General features: G+C 38.7%; 1 protein-coding gene across 3 annotated transcripts in view; it reads left to right on the top strand.

Moving 5' to 3' along the window:
• The window catches only part of LOC129775843 (KH domain-containing, RNA-binding, signal transduction-associated protein 2), a 144,338-nt gene that overhangs the window by 69,514 nt on the left and 58,857 nt on the right, over nt 1-15,967 (top strand). For all 3 annotated transcript variants that reach the window (XM_055780989.1, XM_055780988.1, XM_055780986.1), the window contains 3 exons: nt 4,228-4,334; nt 4,793-4,909; nt 5,094-5,240. In XM_055780989.1, coding sequence (XP_055636964.1) covers nt 4,260-4,334; nt 4,793-4,909; nt 5,094-5,240 — 339 coding nt within the window. In that variant the 5' untranslated portion in view covers nt 4,228-4,259. The remainder of the gene's footprint in view (nt 1-4,227; nt 4,335-4,792; nt 4,910-5,093; nt 5,241-15,967) is intronic.

The raw sequence follows: 15,967 nt of genomic DNA, 5'->3' as shown, positions 1-15,967 counted from the left end.
GGTAGATGAACTATATGTGGATGGGTAAACAAAAACAATTATATCCTCATTGATTACATTAAATATGGAGTTTATGGGAAAGAAACAAAACACAAGTTGAAGATACTTACGATTTCGTGATATTTTGAGGTAAAATACACATGACTTTATGAAGTTGCTTTATTTTTATGTGATAGTTATGGTATTGTGATTTCTTTCCATTGTCTTATTCTTATTATTAGTCTTATTTTAAGGCATCAGGAACAGTAGCTGTTTCGGTGAAATCACGCAATCACAATCACACTATCACAATAGAGTCGTATTGGTTCGTATTGGTACACAATCTATCATAGATGAAATTGAGTCATTGATAATTATGGATATGAGTCATGAAGATTATTAATATTTCATTTCGTTTTATTTTTGTGATGTAATGCCGATATAAATCAATAATTCCTCGCATGATAATCGTTGCCATCCTCCTAGTAATGATATCATTTTCGCTCGGAAGACACTCGCTTAAGATGTTCGTCACCCCGTCATATACAGAAGTCCTTTGCTAACTGAACCATCTTCAACTGGACTTATCAATAACAGGGCATACGTTAACTAGGCTGCAAAGCAATTATGTATCAATAATAGATGTCAGCTTTAATTTGAAGTGTAACTTTTGCTGTTTTGCAGTTCAGTTAGCGAATAAAATTCGTCAATTGTATTGATTATGGGTGACACTTTCTCGCTCCTTTCATGAAATCTTGCATGAAATTTGAGTGAAATCTTGCATCTGATTAAAAAGTTCTTGCTAATTTGTTTGATAGAACGAATTATTGCACACAATTTTGTGTTGCATGCACTATTCATGGGAACGAAGTTGAAAGAAAGAATGCATAATACATGATTTACCTTCGCATCCGCTCGCAAAACATACCTCTATTATTTGTTAAGTTATTCACTTGTTTTATTAGTTCCACTGTTGACGTCTCAGGCGAAAAAAATGTTGGATAAATTTGCCTTCTAATGGTATATATTATAACATATATCGTTTGAACGATTCTGCGTAATATGCGTTGACAACTCTTAATAAACGTTACATTTTTCGTAGAGTGACCCCCCTCTATAGAAATCAAAAACGTAGTCCTACGTCAAAAATCAAAAATTCGGACGGGGTGAATTCGAATTTCGGACACTCTGTTTCCATAACGTTTCTTGTCGTTCAAACATGCGAAAATAACTGACAATGTCTACTAACTATTCAGTTTCCCTCATATCTATCTGCTGGCCTGTAGTTGATTTCAAAATGTCTTGATGCTTTATATGAATCTACGCTTTGCATCAATCATAAGCCTGAAAAATCAAATTGTAGTATCACCAATCTCAACTGTCCGAAATATGAATCGTAAGAAAAAAGTTCGATTCAAATGTCGGACATTTCATTTTGTAATTTTGACGTAGGATTACGTCTTTCGAGAACATATTGGGGTACAAATTGAAAATAGAAAATCGAGTACATCGTGAAAATTGTCCAATTTCAAACGCTTATTACCCAGTCATTTCATGATGGATTGATGAAATTTTTGCGTGAATCGATTTCGGCACTCCATAACAATTTTTTATATTGAAGAAAAAAATATATGTCATGAAATTAACTATCGAATAATTGAGAAATCTCAACCCCTATCCTAACGGAAATACCCACTTCTGATTGGTCGAAATTGACGACACATGCGGCGGTTCCCTAACAGAGACATCAATACCAAGCTGCCTGGGGAGAAATCGACATTGCAAATACATAAAAGTAGGCCGTGCTTTTTGCCCCCACCGAAATGTGTTCCCTAACAGAGACATCAAAATCAAGCTGCTTGAGGAAAATCGACATTGCAATTACATGAAAGGGGAACTTTTGTTCCTACCGAAATGTGTTCCCTAACAGAGACATCTAAACCAAGATTCTGAGACGAACCAGCCCAGGAGGCCGAAAGTCTCAAAAATAAAGAATAAAAAAAAAATCTAAACCAAGCTGTCTGGGGGAAATCGGCATTGCAAATAAATTAAAGTAGGGGGAGCTTTCGTTCTTTTTTTTTCCAAAATATATATTTTTATCAAGGCTCATATGGCGTTAGCCTCACGGGGCCGGGAGTTCAATACTTTGACAATTTTTCTTATTATCTATGTTAGTAATATGTAACCGATTACTCGCGGTTGGCTCGAGGTTAGTCCTATTGGGATGCATCACCCTTAATCCCTTACCCTTAATCAGCAACGCCCCCCTGTACCTCATATCTAGCGTGGTGCGTCTTTCTCGACTCGAGGAATCTAGGATAGAATGGTCACTAACCGGCGCAATCATCAGTTCATGTAGAGTTGTCATGAGCGGTACAACCTTTGGCTCTTGTTGAATGATCAGTGGACTGCACAACCTTTGGCCCGTGCATCTGTAAAGAGTGTGTGTATATAAAATTGTTAGTTGTCAAAACTCAACTATTTCTCAAGTACAAAAAGTTAGTTTTTCCAAGTTTTATTCTAACTAGTAAGAGTTTGAATGAAAACGTACAATTATCTAGATCAACATTCTGAGCAACATTTCTGAAGACACCCAACCTCTAAAATGTAAATGTAAAAATTAAAAGATTTTTGACCGCCTTTTTTCAGATCGGCCCCACTGTGCAACGTACCGAACGTTTTGCACGGGAAGTATTCGAAGCTGAGATTGCATTGCGTTAAGTGCGATGCACATACAACATCCACGTTACGTTCACGTCACGTCACGTCGCGTTACGTCAATTATTCTCCCACGCTATTCTTATGAAAACATTCACACACATCGGCAACGTAACGACCCGTCAGCATACGTTCAACGAAAACAACCGGCAGGATTTGTAGAAAAGAATAATTGACGGATACAGAGGGCTCGTTGGGTTTTTGTCTGGGCTTTGTGTCTTGACTTTTGTTTCGATTTTGGTTGCATTTTTTATGCCAACATATCTCCCAGTTTCAATTTTCTCAGTCAAAATCATTCGCGACTAGCTGAGCAAAACAGTCTATATATTTTTATTGTTGAATAATGGTCGGAACTACAGGTTTTAAGCGTTGAAATAATAAAATTTAATGATTTTCATTGTTTTTTTCAAAATTTAGAAATGATTCTAGGCATGTTGATTCGGAAGAGGGCATTGCAATTTAGAACAGTTGTAGGTGTCGACACTATGAACAACATTAAATAAATCATTCGTTTGACATTTGACGCGACTGTGCTGCCGTTAGCATTGACTGCATATGTGAATTGATGAAGAGGTTGACGGAACGTGGACGTTCCTTTCCGTAACGTTCTCTGTGAATCGCACATTACTCAGAAAACTTTCGGCAAACGTGGAAGTTCATGGTATGTGCCATTTGGTGTACACCAAGGTTTTTTTTTCGCGTGGGATATATACCTCGTAAAAAAGGCATAAAAAATCCGCGTTAATAGGAAAAACCGCGTTAATTCAAAAATCCGCGTTAATTGGAAAATCCGGGAAAACAAACCGTTTCGGTAGAATTTGCCTCTTACCTATCTGAGAAATGTTTTGTCTTTAGATCCTTCCAGTGTTAAGTTTCTCCCTCGCAAACATTTAGAAAAGAAACTGGTACAACAACCACAAAGCCTTTCCAGGACACAACACAATCACGTGCATCTCTTTTCTAGTTATTGTGTTTTCATCCTTGGCATTCATTCGCCACGTGAACCCTTTGTCATCCTTATCACATCAGAGAAGAAACGCGCGCGTGAACCTAAAACGTCTGCATTGCGCTCTTTTCCTAAATGCTCCCGCTATGGTAGCCAACTTTATGCATACGGAATACTTCTGTGAGATGCCGTCATACTGTTTCAGCCAGACCAGACTGCATCCTCTTAATTAGCTGGAAATTGTCATCAACGCTCAATGAATGAAAAAGCATGCTTTCTTTTTTGGACGATTCCGACAGTGTTTACCGTTTTCATATTGGATACTACTTGACGTAAAAACGTTTTCTATAGGAATTTTCCATTACAGACAATAAGATATTTATCCTGTCATCCGTTCAAACTCCCTTCACATCGTTAGTCACCTGAATCAAATCCTCTGTCTAACCTAATTGCATTCATTCCATCATCGCCTAGCTAACGACGCAAAATGACCAAATATATGTTAGAAGATCATAGCTGCGCTAATATGACGGTAATTCCCTAACTCATCATTTATTCTTTCCTTCCACTTTTCCTGCTTCCAGGTTCGCCCTCGGTTATACACGAGAAAAAGAAAATGTTGGACATCACGCGAGACAAACCAATCAAGATTGCCGTCCGTGTTCAGGTTCCGGTCCGGGATCACCCGAAGGTGAGTCAAATTGATAGCGAGAGCAACACTGGAGAATCAATCATATTTCCCACAGCTACCTTATTCGATTATAATTCATCGTAATGTGTTTAACATCATCGTCATCACCGATAGTTTTATTATTCTTTGTTGTTTGAGCAAGTACCAGCTTCATTTTGAACATGTGCCGTGGTAGTCACGAGAACCCGTGGAATTGAGTGAGTTGGTCTCTGTAGCGAAAGCATTTAATACGACGAGTCAGCTCTATTTGCCTTTTACTCGTGCATATGGCAAGATGAGCTGTTATTAAATCCCTAGGAATAAATTCCGCGGAGACGTTTATTGTACACCGCAGTGATAGCAGAACAGCGCAAAAACTAACTTTAATGATATCCCCATTGTCATTCTACCCACCATAAGACTGACGCAAATCTCGTTTCGCCATTATCTCCCCCTTTTTCCGCTTCTGTATCCCACAGTTTAACTTTGTCGGAAAATTGCTCGGACCGAAGGGAAACTCCCTCAAGCGACTCCAGGAGGAAACGATGTGCAAAATGGCAGTTCTTGGCAAGGGTTCAATGCGGGATCGTAAGAAGGTTTGTATCCGTCTGTCTCAACAGACGTTTTCGCTGTCATTGTCTGTTTTGTTTTTCTGTTCTTATCCACCCTCCTCTGTTACAACGTTATGCACGTTATTTATGTTATTTTTTTTTCTTTCGCTTTCACGCCCCCTCACACGGACGTTGTAACAACAAATGACAACAACAACGACCAAAACAGGAAGAGGAACTGCGACTCGGTGGCGACCCACGATACGCACATCTGTCCGAAGATCTGCACGTCGAAATTTCCACCTACACGGCCCCGGCCGAAGCACACGCCCGCATCGCTTATGCCCTGGCCGAGGTTCGCCGATTTCTGGTGCCGGTGAGTAGTACCATCTATGTATTTTGAAATGCTTGTGTTCCAATTTGCTCAGAAATACCTTCCTATCATGTATATTCTGGCAAGCGCTATGCGGCATAAATTTAGAATTTACCACTAGACTTTTTCACTTTCTCATACCCGCTATTCCGTAATGCGAGAGATTTGAATGTTTTCAAAAAAAAAAAATTTTTTTGTTGGAAATGAGGAATGCTTTCTGGACCTTTGTATACTGTATATATTATACAAACAACTGTTTGAACACTCAATTAAACCCTTTTATGCGCACTCTACCTCAGAAATATCTGATGTGCATCATCTCTGGTTCATTGGAGTAGTTTTGAGTGTAGATCGTTTTTAGAACTCCGACAGCTCCAACAGCGCTTCGGTGTAATAGAAGAATTAGTTGGGTTGGAAAGAATTGTAGCACAGCCTACAGAGCTTAGTAATTTTCTAGTTTTCTTCTACATTTTTGTCGGAGGAATCAAGAAAAATACTTGTTAAACGTGAGTAAGTGTAATAATTAACGTTAAAATAAAACAAATCTAATAATAAACATCTTTTTTTTCAAGATCAATAACGTATAACCGTATGTGTTCCTAAGTGTGTGCTCAGAACATAGGGCATTTATGGATAAAACATACATCCTAATGATTGCTACATAGTTTTCAAGACCTTACAGAATCTCTCTCTTCAAGCCTTCGTTATCCATTCTCCCCGAATCTGGTAATCATTTATTTTGTAAAGCTCAGATTTTTATGGAATACAAAAAAATAAGTAAAAACAACTTTTTAAGTTAAACGGTTTCTTTGTGATTAAACATAATAATAATACAGATAATGTACTAAAACCTAGAAAATAATTAGGCAAGTAGCATTCAGCAGTTATCATATCCCTGCCTTCATCAATCAAGAACATTGATGAGACTAAAATAAAATCGCGGGGCATATTATGAAACCATAAAATGCGGGTAATGGAAATCCAACGGGCCTCGCGATTTTATTTTAGTCTCACCAATGTCCTTGATTAATGAAGAAAGGGGTATGTTAACTGCTAATTGTTCATTGCCCAATTATTTTCTAGCTTTTAGTACATTATCTGTATTATTATTATATTTAATCACAAAGAAACCGTTTAACTTAAAATATTTTTTTTTACTTATTTTATTTTTTGAAAAAAATCGAAAAACATAACGACAATTTTTTAAAGTCACGATTTTTTATTTATACCACAAACCAGTAATCCACCTTAAGGCGGGGTTTGGTATCTGGTGGAAAAATTTGTTTTTTCTTTGGACCTGCTCGTAGTATTTATTCCTTATGATGGAAAGCATAAAACCAATTCTGGTTTGGCTGCAGGTGTAAATTGATGTCGCATTTAAGGTATGTGACTTGCATTTCCGATGCGAATACCGGGTTTCTGCAAATCTGGGCTTGCAGCGTCTGGGCTTGATAGGATTCCGCACCCTCAGTCCGAAGGTTCGGTAAATGAATATTTAAATGAGAATTCGTTTGGAGTGCGCGACCGAAATCGAAATATTTTTTTCCACTTTTATCTCGAATTTCCGACTTTCGACATAAAACACTCCTAGCAGAAACCAGCTTGTTCGAAAGTGGAAATGGATTTTAATGTGATGAAACACACTCCTATGTCTTCTTCTATCTATACCAAAAAAAAAAGAATCGCCGGATGTGTTGATAAGAGCAGAACTCGAGGAAGGAATTGTCCGATTTGGGGCTGTCTTTATTTTCATATTTTCTGTATAAAACATTTATTCCATGTAACGGAGAAACATGTTATTTGCAAGTGGTTGAAAAATCTTTAACGAGAATAGTGTCTGAAAATAATCTGATATTATAATGATGAGTTTTGTTAGAAATACTAGGAATTGTATAGTGGAACGTGAATTCAACGGGGTCGATTAGGAGATCAATCAATGAACTGCGGTTGTTCTGCGATTGGACCCATGAACTTGCTCATAGTAAGAAAACGTTAATGTTTGAAGGTATTGATAACAAAACACAAATTTTGGGCGGGACGAAGTTTGCCGGGTCAGCTAGTAAATAATAAACGAAAGAAAGTGCAATCACTATACAAGGTAGAACAGGAGAGCTTTTCATGTAGGCTATTCTGACAGTTCTCATTTCCAACCAGGATTCTTTTTATTGTGATGAAATAAAAGACAGGAAATCAGAATCACTCTAGAAAAATCAGGCAAAATCGAGTGTTTGTCAGGATGTCGGGATACGAGCCAAAAAGTCTGGGAAATCCTGAAAAATCAAGAAGGTTGGCATCTCTGCGTGAGGCCCATCTAAAGGCGGGGTTAGATTGTAGAGGGTTAATTATCATCATTGGCAAACAATGTCAAACATCGAACTTCGGAAAAATTCGACTGGAATATTTAAGGTATCCTAACCATGTTCCGACTGGTTTGACGAACAGACCGAAAAAATATTGTAGGCATCCAGTAACTGAATATTTGCTTGTCGGATATATTTGATCAGTACACGTTGATAAAATTTTACCTGTCAAAAAGAGTCAAATATTTGGCTTCGGTCAAACAGTGTATGAGCATCCTTAGGAAAGAATATTGTCTGCCCTCTAGCTGGATTGAGACTGTAATTTGAAATCGCAGATGGCTTATTTATACTCAAACGAGACGAGTTGACCGCTATTTACGGTACGGGTTGGTAAGTACACAAATGGGAAGAAAATGTATAGGTGAATGGGAATGCTTAAAATTTCTATTATTTTACACCGTTTACGGATTAGGGAATCGCAATGTATGGCATACCGTTTCTATTGGTATGCAAATCATCAAAGGCCGTTCGTAGCGAAAATAATTGGGCCTGATTCTCGAATACACTTCGAATACACTTCACGGTGGCAACGGAATGAAACGTATCCGCGATAACAACGGTAAGGTGTCGACATCTGGATACGAGATTAGTTTCCCACTAAACTTATCATTGTAATATCAAATTATCTTCACATGAAATTTTTGTATGAGATTATTATATCACATGAAGAAAACAAAGTTTTTCACTCACATTAAATACCAGTTTGATACGAAGAAGTTAATTTTCATTAATGGTTTTTTATTTGAAAAGTGCTCACTCTGCCTGAAAACCCATTATTATCTTCGACACTTCACTGACTCGTAAAACGTAGTTCAGTGGCGTGCCGTTTATTTCGTTTCCACCGTGAAGTGTATTCAAGAATCAGGCCCATTATCAACGTTGCCGTTATTTCATAAAATCGTAATCTGTTTTCTGATTTGGCACCTGTTCGCGCGCAACCGTTCAGAAGAATTTAAACACAGAACTTAACGCGAACACATTTATTCAGATTTTGACGTAGGGTTACGTCTTTCGGGAACATATTGGGGTACAAATTGAAAATCAAAAATCGAGTACATCGTGAAAATTTCCAATTTTAAACGCTTGTTGCTTAATCATTTCATGATGGATTGATGACATTTTTGCATCAATCGATTTCGGCACTCGATAACAATTTTCTCTATTGAAGAAAATAATGTATGTCATGAAACTATCGAACAATTGAAAAATCTCAACCCCTATCCTAACGGAAATACTCACTTCTGATTGGTCGAAATCGACGACACATGCGGTGAGTCCTCAACAGAGACATCAAAACCAAGCTGCCTGGGGAAATCGGCATTGCAAATACATAAAGGTAGGGGGAGTTTTTCTTCCCTCGAAATGTGTTCCCTAACAGAGATATCGAAACAAAGCTGCCTGGGGGAAATAGGCATTGCAAATATATGCAATTGGAGGATTTTTTCTATTGCAAGTAAGGTGAATGATTCAATTAATTCTAGCAACTAAAATTTAAATTTGGAACTTTAATGTTGGTTGGTATTGTGAAAAATTCAGCACAAGTGTAAGTGTAAAATTGTATATGGTAGCAGTTGTGTTAAAATGACTTGATATATGAGACGATTTCTTTCAATTTTCATAAATGAAAACCAAGGTGTGTTCCCGCTCGTTTCCGCTTGTTGTGTTCATTTTCACCCCAAATAGGTTTATACGGCGAGAAAACGTGGAAAAATGAAGAAAAAGTGACTTCCCATATGCTCTACATATAGTATTAGGTGTGGTTAGTCCAAGTAAAATTCGCATTGGATTGAATAAACACTCAGAAAGTAAAGATTTTAAAAGAAAATTACCTTTTACATTTCAAATATGTTTTTTCTATATCAAAGTAACATGTTTTTACTGATGAGAAAAATTGATAATTGTGTTCGGTATTGCTAATTATGTTATATTACATTGGTGAGTTTTTTTTTCTTTATTTCATATCTCGTTCCTTCAGTATCTTTTATCTGATACGCACCATCCAACTACTGTTTACCATCCTTCTGTCATCATCATTCGGTAAACACTGGTGGAGTGAACAAACAATACCCAGCAACCACACAAAACGGCCCTTTCCAGGGCCACAAAATTATTATCAAATAGTTTAACGTTGTAATTCTTCAAACAAATCCAAAATCAACAGATAGCCTAACGGAATCCTACGACAACTATGCGGTCATGTCTTGGACACAACCCTCCTGTGACTTTTTTTTCCGGCCGTATAGTTCTGATTCTGATTCTATTCTCGGTCCTATCCTGTCTACAATCAGCTTTTTTTGTCTGTCTCTAGAGAAAAAACCTTGACGCTTCCAAGGGTGCCGGTACAGACTGTCTACCTCCAGCATTTATAAAGGAATGTGCAGATGCATTGAAAACTCCTATCAGCACAATCTTCAATCGTTCCCTGAGCGAGCGTAGGTTTCCAGAGGTGTGGAAGATGGCATCGATCACTCCAATTCACAAGTCTGGTAATGTTCACGCCATTGGTAACTACCGAGAAATCTCGATACTATGCTGCATTGCTAAAGTTTTTGAAGAACTCGTCCACCGGAGTCTCTTTAATGCGGTTCGTTCGTTCATAACTGATGCTCAACATGGTTTTGTGAAGAAATGTTCAACCGTTTCAAATTTGATGAGTTACATGAGCGTTCTGTCGGAAACTGTAGAAAGTCGCAGTCAGGTAGATGCTATCTATTTTGATTTCTCGAAAGCTTTTGATAAAGTCCCCCACGAACTGGCTATCGCGAAACTCAAACATATTGGACTTCCTGAATGGATAACTGAGTGGCTCAGATCGTATCTAATCGATAGAAAAGCTTTCGTGAGAGTTGGAAGTTTCATCCGGCGTCCCTCAAGGGAGCGTTCTTGGGCCCTTGATTTTCATTCTCTTCGTCAATGATCTAATCAGCCGGCTGAGGTCTGGTAAGCTTTTCTACGCTAATGACCTAAAAATATTTAGGAAAATCTCTTCCATATTGGACTGCTATGCTCTACAAGCTGACGTGAATGAATTGGTTGCATGGTGTGCTGATAATGGCATGGAGTTGAACATCAGCAAGTGCAAGACAATCGCATTTACAAGGCGCCAATCGTTTCTGTCCCATGACTACATAATCGGTTCTGCTGTTATCGATCGCGTTACCTCCATTCGAGTTCTCGGGGTAATTCTCGACATCAAACTAAAGTTTACCGAACACATCAACAACGTCATCGCAAAAGGATACGCTGTTCTAGGGTTTATCCGGCGGAACACGCAGTCCTTCCGTGACCCGTACACGCTGAAGGCTCTGTACAGCTCAATGGTTCGAAGTGTCCTTGAATACGCAGCATGCGTGTGGGCTCCTTACCATACAACGCACATCATCAGGATCGAAAAAGTGCAACGCTGTTTTATTCGCTACGCCTTAAGACAACTGCCATGGAATGATCCCGCTCATCTTCCTGATTACGAAAGTCGCTGCATGCTTATTGACATAGAAACGCTTTCGGCGAGGCGGAAGAAAATTCAACGTCTGTTTGTCTTCGATTTACTGTCCGGAAACATCGACTGTGCGGAGTTAATCAGCGAGATACGGTTTTACGCTCCCACCAGACAGCTCCGCGAAAGACAGCTATTGGTGATACGGCCGCATACAACGTCGTACGGGCAAAACTGTCCTTTGTCCAGCTGCTTCCGTGCGTTTAGTGAAGTTCAATGTCACTTCGATTTTAATGTATCTAAATGTGTTTTTAAACGTAGAATTAGGAATATAAGGTAGTATTTAAGATTTGTCAGTCTGTGAGATGTTTTTTTCAAATCTAAGACGAAGTGAAAAATAAATAAATAAATAAATAAAAGAGCGATACAAAGCAATCGATAAAAACTCTGCTCTCCCAAGAGACATAAGCACTATGTGAGCTATTGCTGTTTCGCTGTTGTGGATTGGCTAGGGATGGTCAAGACTTCGTATCAGCGCAAACAGCACCCTTACTGAAAGACGCAGTTCCACATCAAAAATATCAATTAATAGTGGCTAGTTCTTGACCTGGACTCTGTAGAAAGCCAGGAGAACGGATCTTTGAGCTTTATTGTGGTCTCTTTCTATTGTTTCGTTAGAGCATATATCATCACTTTTCGTCATTTTGTATCTACTCTGCCAATAAACACGTGGGGAAGCTTTCGAACAGCTGTCCTCTAACACCTAGCAGCTTTTGGACTCGAGTGCAGCCAAATTGAAATGAATGAAACATTATCTGGACGATTATTATCAATTTGGCAGAGTCTCAGTTCGATGCAGGTTAGAACCAGTTCCACCATGGCCACAGTGTTCCATTTATCGATGACAACAACAAGAGTGTCAACAAAAAATTAGTCCGCGTTGAACCATTTCGTAGAAGATTCAAGCAAAACTCTCAAACGCAATTAAACTATTCCTTTATTCAGGAGGGTTGTTGCAAAATTATACAAAAATTTACTCCCGGCAGCCATAATACTACCCTCTTCCCCATTATGCAAATCATCTCCCGTTCGGAGGAAAACCATCGTGGGGCCAAGGCACAAATGAGCAGCGCAACAGTGCACTGGAAAAGTGCCAACCGTGCGACTCACTCGAAGGGTCAGAAATAAAACGAACGGTTACAGCTCCGTGGGACCGTGAGCCTGGAGACTTTCTCGAGACGGCTAATAAACAATGGTGCTTTCCATGGCGATATCCATTATGCGACAATAATTGAAGGAAGAATAAATTATGATTTCATTTCGGGGCGGTAATGCCGGCGCTTCCCGCCGATGGTAATTGAAATTGGTTCTTCGAATTTCGCGCACCATCCGGAAGGAGCGTTACTGAGAGGAGCGCTGAAAACTGGTGGAAGAAAACAGATCCGATTTGTCAATTTTTCCCAATGCTGTTCACATTCAATTAATCATCGAAGCGCGTGCGGGATTTAGTGTCGGTGTCAAGCTCGTCTGGCTGGAACCATTGCAATCGTTCGAAATGAAATGTGAAATATGCGCCAGCCCATGATAATGCGATCGAAGTAAGAACTATGATGACGATGGGTATTGAAAATAGTTCCTCCGATTTAATGGGTACTCGAAGCAGAAACAGGAAATTAAGAGCAATTTAAAATGTTTTACTCTCTCTGTCTCCCTGTTGACATCAATTATTTTCCATTCCAGCTGATACAAACGGTATAAACAAGAATTATTGCAGTTTCAGAAAAAAAACATTATATATTCACGCTTAAATACAAAGAAAAATAAAAAAAACAATGACAAAACAGATAAAATCTGAATGATGGATACATAAAATATGCTCACAACATGATTCCGAAACAAAATGGGAAGGTGATAGAGGATACAGAATACGTAGTCTGACAGTAAACTAATTAAACAGAGTTTTTACCAGTCTCTTATAGTTACTTCTTATATTTCTCACATTGATGTGGTTTGACCTGGAATCTCCTAACTCGCCCTAGTCCAATGGTCACGTTCACACTGAATACTTTGTATGGGAGTGTAACACCAGGAGCTGGCGGACAAACCGATTGGAGCTCAATTTTCATTTGACACTCTTGAACATTCTCCTCTCCATCCCATTTGCCATTCTGCGTCCAAAATTCAAAAGAAATGAACCACAAAAGAAAATGAAACATGGACCCTATCAACGACTTTAGGTTGGTTCCGTTGGAACGGACCAGTAAACAAGAAAAAAAATCCAAAGTTCATGCAAGCGAAACCATCCGTCCGAGAAGCGGATTCTAGCCCAAAGGATGGTGCCGCGAGCAAACCCACTCAGGTGCAAAATTGTGTTTCGATGCTCGGCCACCTGCTGTTTCCGATCCCGATCCCGACCGAAGGATATCCATTTTTTGTTGTTGTTGCTGTCGTATCTTCTGGGACAAAGTAACAAGGTTCGTTTCGGAAAACCAGAGAACCAGGTTTCCGCAGCATTATCAAATGCTGGAGGCGGATGGTGTTTTTTTTCCATGGGGGTAGTGTTTACTTTGCATCATACAGCGAGCAAATTAAAACCGCCCAATTTGAAAAATCACTTATAATAGCTCAGATTCTCCCAGCGAGAATTTAGTAGAAAAAGTTATAACAAGTCGCTCCACTTGGGGAATAAAAAAAACCAAAACGAACATTGATAGCTCATTTTGCCGCTGAGATTTTATCAATTCAATGGGGGCCTGGAAAACTTCGAAATCAACTCCCCTCCTACACTGCTTTGACAAGGCTGTAGTAGCAAAAAGCATCCGTCGGGTGAAACCATTCCGTCAACTCGGACCATTACCGTATACGATCGGGAAACGGCGGGAACAGAGGGAACGGAGATTATAAGTTCAATAATCTCGGGCCAAAGCAATGTCTTGGATGGTTGTGCAAGATGGAATCAATTTGAGGCTTACGTCCCGCGCAGGGGAGGGGCAGATGTGGGTGGAGCAAAAGATTAAGTTCCAAGTTCAACTTTAGGATGACAGTCGTTCCCCTGGGACGAAGACATTTCGCTCGAGGAAATTGGGAAAGTTAATAGGCAATTTCGGTGACAAACGAAATTGGTAAATGAGCTGAGCGGAATTGATGGAACACCAACGAAGAGCCATAATTTTGGTCGCTTCGGTGGGCATTTGGAAGATGCGATTAGACAGACAGTCGAATTTTAGATTGAATGAAAATTGGGAATTTTTCGCAATTGTGAGGGGATAATTTGCTCTCGAATTGCCATTGCCATTTCTAGGAAGAGACGGAAGAAGCGATCATACTTGATATTGATAAATTATGGCAATGTTTAGCGGAGCTCAACCTCAATTCAGTTCTCGATCAACGTGAAGTCTACAGGATGGAAAAGCACGCCAACATAACATCCACGTTGCTGGCAATTTATTTTTTCAACGACAAAATTATGTCGAAAACCCACGTTTTATTCTGTTTTACTCCCTTGAAGGGACTGCAATATGAAATCCAGTAAAAAATGTTTACATTTCTCAAATTATTATAAATTAATTGTGATCTGCTGAATCTATCTCGATAATGACATTTTCCAATAGAAACAGATCACTTGGGCCCTATTCCAGAAGACGAGCGTTCTTTCCGTTTGTTTTCATATTCTGGAACACGACTAAAAACAGACTTCTAACTCGACCTCTCGGCAGCGATCGATGATGAATCAGTTTGTTTGCTCCGCTTTCATTTTCAGAAATGTTTATACGGCTAAACTAGAATTGTATGAGCAATGTATGTTTTCAACTACAATTATAAAACTCAATCCAGAAATTGGAAAAAAAATTACAGATTTTCAAATGGACATTTTCCAAACAACACAATCAAATGTAAACATTGAACTTCATTTCCAGGGATGCCGGGTGATTATTTTGAATGTAATGTAAAATGGCACGAAAAGTGTCTTCACAACCCCATTAAACAAAACAAAAATCACAATTTTTTAGAAGTTTTTGATAAAACAATGTTGCTCTACTGATTTATATTGACATAGGACTATGTCTTTGATTTCTATATATAGGGGGTCACGAAAAATGTATCGATTCATTAAGAGTTTTCAAACGCATATTACTCAAAAACGTTATTCCGACATATTTTGTGTTATATACCATTAGACAGGAAATTTATCCACCATGAACAGTGAATATAGTGAAAAAAGTTAACAATTTGACGATTAAACTGGGTATATTTTCTTTCGATTGCGATGGCACTCCTCTCCGACGCAACGAGCTTTTTTTTTGCCTAAATTCGGGCGTTTAGTTCACAATGTGAATTGATGCGCATAATGAATTATTCTCCATTTACCGATAATAGGCATATATCAGTTATTGTATTGTATGTTGCCCAATCAATTCGTGATCAATTCACGTTTTTATCGTGCTAACAATTGATGTATCCAGGTCCGACATGTCCATCGTCCAGGATGTCAGAATATCGAGCATGTTATTTGGTTATGTAAAAATACAATTAATTAATTTAACTTGCTGCTGATTTAAAAGATCGAAAGAGTATACTCACGTATATCAGATTATGATACCATGAGGAGTATGTTCTCTATATAATTCTTCCTAAAGAACCCGCTTCACTTCCTCTTATTCATATGCCAATTCTCCTTTCCCTTTCCTATACATAAGCAGAACTTAGCACCCAATGAAATAAATTCACTACATCAGTTACACGAACTTCTCTAGAGAGCACTCATGGCCATAGAATACTCAATATACATCACCGGCCTATAAAGTTATTGACGAATTTACGTTGGATTTACAACCAGATGGCGCAGCCAGTAAAATGATGATGTTTTGTTTTTTTGGTATGGAATTCGTTCAAGTTTTTTTAGAAAAAAGCAGAATTCATCTTCAAATTTCCTG

This window comes from Toxorhynchites rutilus, chromosome 3, assembly GCF_029784135.1.
Source record: "Toxorhynchites rutilus septentrionalis strain SRP chromosome 3, ASM2978413v1, whole genome shotgun sequence".
NCBI classification, from domain to species: domain Eukaryota; kingdom Metazoa; phylum Arthropoda; class Insecta; order Diptera; family Culicidae; genus Toxorhynchites; species Toxorhynchites rutilus.
Note: the sequence above shows the minus strand (reverse complement) of the source record. Positions and strands in the feature narration are given on the sequence as shown.